The sequence below is a fragment of the Nicotiana tabacum genome, chromosome 13, assembly GCF_000715075.1.
Source record: "Nicotiana tabacum cultivar K326 chromosome 13, ASM71507v2, whole genome shotgun sequence".
Taxonomy (NCBI): domain Eukaryota; kingdom Viridiplantae; phylum Streptophyta; class Magnoliopsida; order Solanales; family Solanaceae; genus Nicotiana; species Nicotiana tabacum.
Genome location: NC_134092.1, coordinates 23,580,619 through 23,591,223, shown reverse-complemented (window position 1 = coordinate 23,591,223; position 10,605 = coordinate 23,580,619). Strand labels below are relative to the sequence as shown.

Genomic DNA, 10,605 nt, shown 5'->3' with positions numbered 1-10,605 from the left:
AAAACCTCATTTGAGAGATTTAAAATGATACATGCTTTTGCCCTTTTGTCCATGACGGCAAACTCCTCATCCGTCATTTTATCCGGCTTCTTCTCCTTTTCTTGCAATGCCAAGTCTAAGCCATCCTGAATTAGGATTGCTTCCATCTTTAATTACCATATTCTGAAGTTTGCACTTCGGTCAAATTTCTCAACATAAGTCTTTGTTATAGTCATTTTGGGTATTGAAACTAACCCGGTTAGATCCGGCTCTGATACCAATTTGTTAGGATCGGTAAACTGGGTAGTGCGGAATTTAGCCAAACAACGGTATAATGACAATAACAAAGATAATGAAAGTTGATAACAACGGCAATTAAAGCAAATAAAGAAGACACCAATTTAACGTGGTTCGGTCAAAGTGACCTACGTCCACAAGTAGAGAGGAGCAATTTCACTATAACAATAAGAGTACAAAAGAGAGTACAAAATTAGAGTAAACACGTTAATTAATCTTAAATACCCTAAGAGAATAAGCTCACAAGATCACTCCAAAGAAAGGGTTCACACAAGTGCTTCCCAACACTAACTCTCATACAAAACACTCTTAATAAAGGAGGAAAGGAAGAAACAAGAAATGAATACTCAAGTCTTGTTGGTGTGTCTAAAATGAACTAACAGCCTTCCCTTTTATAGGCAAAAAAGTCTTGGCCTCTTAGGTGTAAAAGAAGAGATACAACTTGTGCAAATGATATCCATCACACAATGCAATATTTTTGGGTCCCAAAGAATATTACCAACAAAGTCTATACTTTGCAAAGATGTTTATGCTTATGTGAGATGGACTCCGTTAGCCAAAATATTGGCCATAATTACAATATATTTAAAGCTACTTATAAAAGTTGACAACTATATTTATTATTGTTAATATCTGCATGTTTTCTAACTGTTTGTTTTCAGATTTGTCACTTGTTCAACATCTTGAATACATTTGATTATGTGTCGAAAGTGTTCTTAAGTGAAAAATACTACTATATATTTTTATCCCAATTTAGTATATTTAATTATGATAAATATTATGATTTTGTGCGTGGATTGGATCTAATACGTTTGTTTTCATGTAAAAGTAATGATTCACGTAATAAAAAAGCTAAGGCACTAAAAAAGAATGTATAGTAGATTTCATTATTTATTCTGCATTACACAATCATTGCCTAAAAGGATGCCAAGGATCTTTTTGCTAAAAGAAATTGCTATAATTAGTAGTGCATATATGTAACCAACATAGAATAAGACAATATATGCAAAGAATGGAAAAAATGAATAATAATAAAATTCAATGCAGGCCAAAATCGAGGTAAATTTCACTATTGATGATTGCCAGTGACAAACTTGTGTCCTTCTCCAGGACTTGGACCTGAATCCTTAACTCCTCCAAGCGTTTGGCTGTAGATAAATTTATGGCCAACTCCAGGACTAGGACCATCTTTAATAGAACCCAAAGTTAACCAATTAAAACCCACGCCATTGGCATCAATCTTCAATATATTGAGAGGACGTGCTTCACAACCCAAAATGTTAATTGAAGTAACCAAAAGAATAAGCAAAATAAAGTCCACAAATCTTGCCATTTTGTTTGAGAGAAAAATAAAAGGCTAAATTGTGTTTTTTGTGCGATTAACCCCTCTGTCTGAAGACTAGCTAGATGGTCGTGCGGAGCTTTTGAAAGAGGGTAGCCTTGTGTAGGCACAGAAAATCAGAAGAGGCGATCCTAGACGACCGATCTAAGTTTGGGGGGAAAGAACTATCTTAGAATGTTGCACTAATAGTTGAGTTTGTTTAATTAGTAGGTACTTGTCATGTTTGTGTTGATTCAAGCCAATTTATACTAGTTGATGAGTGGCCTTGTTGTTGACCAGGCTGAAGGACTGAAGGTGGCTAATTTGTATTCAAATTCAACGTGAGTAATGATGTTAGATGAATTGATTTATCAAATGTAGGGAACTTAGGCAATTTCTTGCTTTAAGTCATTTCTAATCAGCTTAGAAATGTTGTAAATTGTGGACACGAGAGTCTAATTTGGGCAGCACCAACGTTTATAATTTCGATTTCTATGTTTTCTGTGTTTATAGTAAAACCTTTCCTATACTGCGATGAGACTATTAATTAATGTTTGAATTGCCATAGAGATTGACCAACGATTATGGGTGTGTTTGTGTTTGGTACGGAGGAAAATATTTTTTAATTTTTTTTATGTTCGGTTGACTTTAATATTTTGGATTTTTTTTTGAGGAAAATAACTTTCCTACTAAAATAAGGAAAAATAGTTTCAAAAACTCTATCCTTTTATGGCCGCTACACAATGCAAATTCGAATTAGCCGAGCAAGAAATTCTGCCATTCGGATTGATTTAAGAGATGTTAAAGCCATGTTTTTATCCATGCCTTTGAAAGTTAATTAGCCATGTTGAGCAAATTGAAATTCATGCCTTTGAAAGTTTGAAAACTGTAGAGTGTAGAGCCGCCCTATATCTTTGACAGGTTGACGACGGCTTTTAGCTTACGTCTCAAAGTTAGTGTGCGTCTCTTGTCTACCTTGGAAGTTGGAAATGTCCGTACAGATATAGATACGGAGTAAGGAATTTGAAGCTTACGAATTTAGAATTCTAATCTTTATAAGCTACTGATTTTCAAATTAATAAGTTATGTATAATTAATTCATTGGATTTTTAAGACAAATATAAAGTTGTAATCAAATATACTGAATTCGGCCAAACCCGCGATCGAAAAACTAGATCAACCCATATGTATGTATATTCTTCATTTGGAGTTCGTGATACTATAGTAATATTTAGCCCTAAAGAATTCAGGTCAACAATAGGTGGTTAGCTATAACTTTATCGTCAATTCTGCAATAATTAAGTTATAATTTTATACTTTCATTGTATGATTTCTTATCTTTATTTATTACTTAAACATTTTAATTATGCAACGAGACCACGAGTTGTCTGTTATTTTGCTGACTAAAAGCATAGAATTTGCCTAGTTGTTCCCTTTATATTATTTATGGAAATGAACGACAAAAATCCTTGTTTGGTGTTTTATTAATTTTTTCGACATCCGAAAGAACGCAGAATTGCCAGAGTTCCTATAGAAATCGTCCAATTCTGGCCAAATTCAAACAGAATAAGTTATGACTCGTTTTTTAACTTATCCAACAGATTGCGCCGTCACGACCAATTAAACTATTGAGTTAATGCGGACCAAATTAGTACAACACAATGAGTCAAAATACAATAAATGTAAACATACAAAATCGAATTTGGAGATGGAGAATTGGGTACACTTGGAAGAAACTTAAGCTAATAATTTAAGAAAAGTATATTAGCTTTTCACATTATTTTTTCAAAAGGAGCAAATTTAAAAAGGAGTGGAGGTTGGGTTATACGGCACGAGTCGGGTTATGACCCATCTTGACCTAAATAAACTTTGTGCATGTTGAACATGGCCAATTTATTGATTTGATCCGTTGGTCCGTTTTGACACAAAAGTTTGATCCAACCCGTAATTTACCACCTCCATGGCTGTGTTTGGTATGGCGAAAAATATTTCCAGAAAATAAGTCTTTTTGGCGACCAAACACCAAAATATTGTTTTTCATTAAAAGGGGAAAAATGACTTTCTTTGCTTATTTTTTTCTCCATTAGCCTATTTGAAATAGTTCTAAATTTTAGAGAGTATTGAGTAGTGAGACACTTTCTTCTGGAAAATGATTTTTGGAAAATACTTCCTTCGTACCAAACACACCCTATATAGCACCACATTTTTTATAAGCAGAAAATATGTCATATACTCTTATTACAGATATTGCTCGAGGCATTTGCCTGTTATCCAATAAAGAAAAATGAACCCTGACTATTACTCAGGAATACAGTTGCACCAAGGTTTTGGCATATGATATACAGAATTGCCTTAATTAACCAAAAGGAAGCAGAAGAAGACCGACTTACAACAGAATGAAGTGAGCTAACATATGCTAAGGCCAAAATTCATCTGGCTTCATCGATCACCAATTGCGAAAAAACCTCACTCTCACTGGCACTGGCAATACTTGTGCTTACATTTATAGAAGGTAAGCGAGGAATACCGGGCAATGCCAACTGCCACGAAATATCTGTGGTGCTATCTTCATGAAATTCTTGTGGCAATATTGCAGAGTGCTGAAGCTGTAGAGCATATTTCAAATCCCACAACACATCCACCATATTAGGCCTATCCGTACCATATTCTTGCAGGCATTTCTCTATTGTTTCCCCGAATTTTCTCAACGAGTTTGGCTTAATTTTACCTGCAAGCATTGGATCAATTATCTTTTCTAGCTGGTTTTCTTTTTGCCAAGAAAGTCCCCATTCAGCTAAGTTTACTTGATCCCTTGGAAGATGAGTGTTAACAGCTGGTCTAGCACAAAGCACTTCAAGAAGTACTACTCCAAAAGAGTAAACATCAGATTTTTGAGTGAGTTGCATGCATCTTATGTAATCAGGATCAAGATAACCGAAGCTACCCTTAACATCGGTACTAATATGTGTTAGATCAAGGGGACCTGATTTCGATAGACCAAAATCAGCAACTTTGGCAACATAATGTTCATCAAGAAGGATGTTTGTCGACTTAATATCCCTATGAATGATTGGACCATTTAAACCAGTGTGAAGATACTGTAGGCCTTCCGCTGCACCTATACAAATTTCGAGCCTTTGATCCCAAGATAATTCTGACCTTGAAGATGATTTACCAACATCTTCATTCGAACTGTACAAATGCTCTCTCAAAGTCCCCTTCTCCATGAATTCATACACAAGTATCATCTCGTTTCGTTCATCACAGTATCCAATCAATGAAACGAGACGTTGATGACGAATTTTGGACAAGACCGTTATCTCAGTTTGGAATTCCATAAGACCCTGACCATGTCCAGGCTCACTTCTTTTCACAGCCACTTTAACACCATCTCGTAAAGTTCCTTTGTAAACTTTCCCAAAACCACCCTCACCAATCATAAATTTTGGATCAAAGTTATCAGTAGCATAAACAATCTGAGCCAAAGGTATCTTTAACCCAAGGTTCATATCAGGAGTAGTGCTACCAATTGGAGAAGTTCTTACAGTAGTTCTGCTTTGTGAACTTGTTCCATTAGCATTCACAACTCGCCAGTCAACACTCTCAACAGGTTTTGCTTTTCTTGATTTCAAACAAAACAAGATAACCACTGCAGAAACTAAGATGAGAACCGCAACCACACCACCAACGGTAGCACCAACGATTATCAACAAACCACGATTCTTGGTCTGTCCATTTTCATCTGGAACTGATCCCCCTTCGTCAATCAGCTGCATGATTTCTACTCCATTTAGAAAAGCATTTTTAGTACGTGATTCGCTCCGGGGTCCAACAGAGATATTCATAAAACCAGAACCATCTGAATCCACCACAAAATCAATATAGAAAGGAGCTGCCAATTTTGGAACTATATCATATGGACTAATCGGCTGTCCAAATACACCATTCATATAGACATTGAAATTCGTTTGATTCCTTTCTTGACTAATGATGTCACAGAAATGTAGACGCACGAAAAATATACCATTCTTATTCACTTCAAAATGCCAAGTTATATTAAACAAGTTATCTTTTGTCTCATCAACTATATTCATTTCTTTGGCAGTTTTATAAACAAAGTCAGGAGCATCATATCCACTAGCCCCTCCTTCTTCTGTATCATAGTTAAGGCTATCGCTAAACATCGAATGGTTCTTTGCTGATTCTTTGATAATCAAGTAAGTATCATCAGGCAACCAATATCTCCTCATCGTATCATTTTCGGGCGTAATTACTGAACCACCAACATTGATCCTATGAATTACAGTTAAAGCACTCAAGGACAAATCCTTATTAATAATATTGCTATTTCCTTGACGAGTGACATGAGTAGCAGACTCAGGAATGAAATATTGAGGAGTAATAAATGCTTCTATAGCATTTACAAAGGCAAAAGATGATTCTTGAGGTTTAAAGCTGATTTTCAACTTAGAATCTTTCACAGGGAGCAGAAACTCTTTGATGACAGGACAAGTTACGTTACTTGGGACAGTAAAATTAGACAAAACCAGAAACCCAGATGCTAAAATGTCGAACTTCGCATTAAAAAGGTCAGGAAAAGGAAAGAAATGAAATCTTACTATGTAAAAACCAGTTTCGTCTGTTTCAAGTTCATATGAAGAATCTTGTCTGAAAATTCTGGCAGTTTCGTAGATAGCAGCTAAACCTGAAGAAATGGAGCCCTTAGCAGATCTACTGTGGCCGGAGAAGGTGACAGAGTCGGAGTTCATGTCGCCGTAAAAAGTGGTCATTCCGGCCGGGACGCTGGAATCTGAACCACAGTTGATGAAAAAGTTTTGAGGGAAAGTGTAATTAGCTGATGACGACATGGAATAGGAAGGTAAAGGGAGAAGGGAGAGAAGCAAAAAGGTGAAAAATGAAAGAAGATTTGCCATGGAAAGAAATGGCGGAGAAGAGTGTGTGAGCGGAAGTGAAGTGAAGAGTTCAATTATTATGCAGATGGAAATGAATGTGGAAAAAGAAGGATGATGAAGTTGACTGCATGTTGACTTGAACAGGACATACAACTTGACAAACTTCAAATAGTTCATTGGTTAAGGCTTTTTTTAATTTATATTTTTTTTTTTTTGCAATTATTAGGCCAAGATTGGTTCAAAAATATTAAAAATAATTATTTGGTACTAGAGATAAAGATAATAATCTTTCCATAAAATATTGCGATTACTTATACCATAATTGTGATATCATTTTTGTACCACATTCTCCCACGGATAATAATTTCAAGATTGGCTAATCATGGATAAAATAAACTCTTTTCCTAGAGTCTTTTAAGAAGACCAATGTTACAACTAAAATAAAGTTTACACAAGTTTATTTAGCGTAAAATCAAATACATGTTTTAGATTATACACAGTATAATATTCAATTCTTAAGATAATGAACCAAATAACTATCAAAAATATATTTACTAAATAATTAAGTTATTATTTTATCTCTATATTACAATCCTCATATTATAATTTCAAATATTACTTGATTATAACCTAAAAAATGTATAACTTAAGGAGGGTATAATTAGAAGATAAGGACATGGAATAGGAAGAGAAAGGAATAGGTGAAGAATACAACAACATATCAAGTATTATCTCACATCGTGGAGTTTGAGAAAAATAATATGTACGCAGATCTTACCCATATTTTATAAGAATATATAAATTGTTTTCAATAAATTCTCGGCTCAGAAAGCGAATAGATGAAGAATGCAAAAAAGATTTGCCATGGAAAGAATGGCGGAGAAGAGTGAGAAGAAGGGAAGTGAAGAGGAGAATTATTTATGCATAAGGAAATTAATTTTTGGCAGAATGTAAAAAAACGGACAATGAAATTGACTGCATGTTGACTACTTGACTTAGAACAAGACTACCACTGTAGCACTTGACAAATATCAGATTGTTCATTGGTTGGATTTCCTTTTCTTGCAATTCATAGGCCATGATTGGCTCAAAAACATTTGAAGGGGTTGTTTGGTGCGATAAGGATAATAATTTGGAATAAAAGGTGAAAATTATTTTATTTGTATTTGGTTAAGAAAATTTTATTTTTTATATAAGTAATCTTTGGATTATATACACAATAATTTTTTAGATTATTTTTATTTCATATTACATGTGAAATAACAATTTCAGGATTATCTAATCCTAGAATAAAACAATCAAAAGACAAAGGTGTCTTTCTCCGAATTTCATTCTGTATACGGTCAAAACCGATTTCGACCTTCGTATGATTAGTTAAGATTGAAACATAATGGACCGAAGGTCATCTTCATAATATCGAGATAAGATCTGAAGACAGGCTACCGAGCTCAAATTTCTAGGACCGATCAAATACCGAGCTCGAAGTTATTATCGAGCTCGAGTCCAAATCGAACTATGATGTGAAGCGGTGTCATCGAGCTTAAGAGCCAGAGACTGACCAATATCGAGCCCGGGTCGATACCGAGCCCCGAGTCAATATCGAGCTTGAGTCAATATCGAGTTTGAGTCAATATCGAGCTCGAGTTAATATCGAGCTCTAAATCTGGAAATCCACCGATACCAAATCCAATCAAGATCGAGCCAAGAGACAAGAGTCGTTACAGCCGCACTAAGGGAGTGAATCTCAGCGGAAATTAGGGAAAAACTAATCTATCATGGGATCCCACTATGTATTTTAATTATATCTAAAGTAGGATCCCTCCAGTATAAGAGGGATGGCTATTATTTCTGTAGGGATCAGACATTAAACGTTAAGGCATTCATACACTCTCATATTCAGATATTATCAGAGAGAAATACATAAGAGATTATCCTCTTGTGAGTTTTATACATTGATTCATCTTGCTCGTTTATAGATCACTCTCTATTCAATATTGATTGGTATTTCATTCTTTACAGTCGATACTCGATATATTTTTACTTACTTTATTGATTTGTGCCAAGTTATACCACGTATCCTTAGAACTATGTATAAATTCAACTCTATCTGTTATTCGGGTAAACAGTTTGGCGCCCACCGTGGGGCTAAGTATAACAGTGGTTATTTGGTACAAATCTCTACAAAACACACCACTTTACGCTTGCTCTCGGAAGTGTCTTTGATTTCAGGTTAGAAACAACAAACTCTCAATTAATGGCCCTACTTATCGACAATGAAATTGGCCTTTACGATGAAAACAACAACTTGACGCCCGAGGATGAAAGGCCGCTCGTCGATGTCGTTGGAGCTCAGATCAAAGTGCCAATAGACATTAATTCGCATGTGGCCATCGAGGCAAACCAACGTTCCGACCCTGAAAATAGCATTCATGGTGGAACTCGATCTGCAACTCGAAATACCTAAAACGTTGAGGAAAACGAAATCAGCTTGCGTATGATTTTCGAAATGTTGCAAGCTCAACAGGTAGCGATAGCTCAGTTGCAGAGCCAAACCCAGGCACTGAGCAGGCCGAAGCCTAGTCCTCCCCGAGAAGTCCCCCAGAAAACAGGGCCAACTATAGTAAGGTCAAATGAGCAAGAATCGGGGACTAATCCCGAAATTGCTAAGATACTTGAGTAACTGACAAAACAAATAGAGTCAGGAGAAAGCAGGATAGAAGCAAACGACAAAAAAATGGAAACGTATAACTCCAAGGCCGATCAGATCTCGGGGGCACCACCAGTATTGAAAGGGTTGGATTCTAAAAAATTCGTACAAAAGCCTTTTCCACCGAGCGCAGCTCCAAAACCGATCCCTAAGAAGTTTCGCATGCCCAAAATTCCTAAATATAATGGAACGACCGACCCCAACGAACATGTCACCTCTTGCACATGTGCCATTAAAGGGAATGATCTGGAAGACGACGAGATCGAATCTGTATTATTGAAAAAATTCGGTGAAACCCTTTCAAAGGGAGCAATAATATGGTATCATAATTTACCGCCTAATTCTATCTATTCTTTTGCTATGCTTGCAGATTCTTTCGTAAAAGCACATGCTGGGGCCATAAAGGTCGAGACCAGGAAGTCAGACCTATTCAAGGTAAGACAAAAAGATAACGAGATGATAAGAAAATTCGTATCTCGTTTCCAAATAGAACGAATGGATCTACCACCAGTCACAAACGATTGGGCTGTTCATGCTTTCACTTAAGGTCTAAACGAACGAAGCTCGATGGCTTCACGACGGTTGAAGCATAACCTGATCGAGTAACTAGGTATTACTTGGGCCGATATGCACAATCGGTATCAATCGAAAATTAGAGTCGAAGACGACCAGTTGGGGTTCTGGGTCCGTTGTTAGAAGGGACATCAATCGAGAACCAAGGCCGATCAGAGACCGATACCGACCATATAGTAGAGACCATAGGGGGAACGAACCAAGACGTAACCCCGTACAAGGCGATAAAAGAAGTAATCGAGGCCAAGGGCCTCGGGGGCTGATAAGTAGGAATGGGTTCGACAGGCATACCAGACCTAAGGAAGTACCATGGTTATCGGAGTATAACTTCAGCATCGATGCATCCGCCATCGTATCGGCTATCGGACGCATCAAAGATACTAAATATCCTCGACATCTGTAGACCGATCCTGGCCAGAGGAATCCCAATCAAATGTGCGAATATCATGGCACTCATGGCCATAGAACAGAAAATTGCAGGCAACTAAGAGAGGAGGTAGCCCGGTTATTCAATAAAGGGCATCTTTGAGAATTTTTAAGTGACAGGGCCAAAAACCATTTCAAAAACAGAGATTTCAGTAGACAAAACGAACAGGAAGAGCCACAACACATCATCCACATGATCATCAGTGGGATCGATATCCCTCAGGGGTCGGTGCTTAAACGCACTAAAATGTAGGTTGTAAAAGAGAAGCGATCTTGAACTCAAGATTACGCACCTATAGGAACCGTGTTCTTTAATGATGGAGATGCAGAAGGAGTCATACAACCCCACGACGATGCACTGGTAATATCTGTACTTATGAATAAAACTC

At 36.7% G+C, this 10,605-nt stretch overlaps 1 protein-coding gene across 1 annotated transcript; it reads right to left on the bottom strand.

Moving 5' to 3' along the window:
• Positions 1-3,733: 3,733 nt before the first annotated feature.
• LOC107765709 (putative receptor-like protein kinase At5g24010) lies at positions 3,734-6,642 on the bottom strand. The gene has a single exon (XM_016584383.2). It carries the CDS (start codon positions 6,529-6,531, stop codon positions 4,027-4,029), a length of 2,505 nt encoding a protein of 834 aa, XP_016439869.2. The 5' UTR covers positions 6,532-6,642; the 3' UTR covers positions 3,734-4,026.
• Positions 6,643-10,605: the final 3,963 nt, after the last annotated feature.

Coding starts and splice junctions, on each gene's coding strand:
- LOC107765709 (XM_016584383.2), bottom strand. CDS start 6,531: ATGGCAAATCTTCTTTCATTTTTCACCTTTTTGCTTCTCTCCCTTCTC.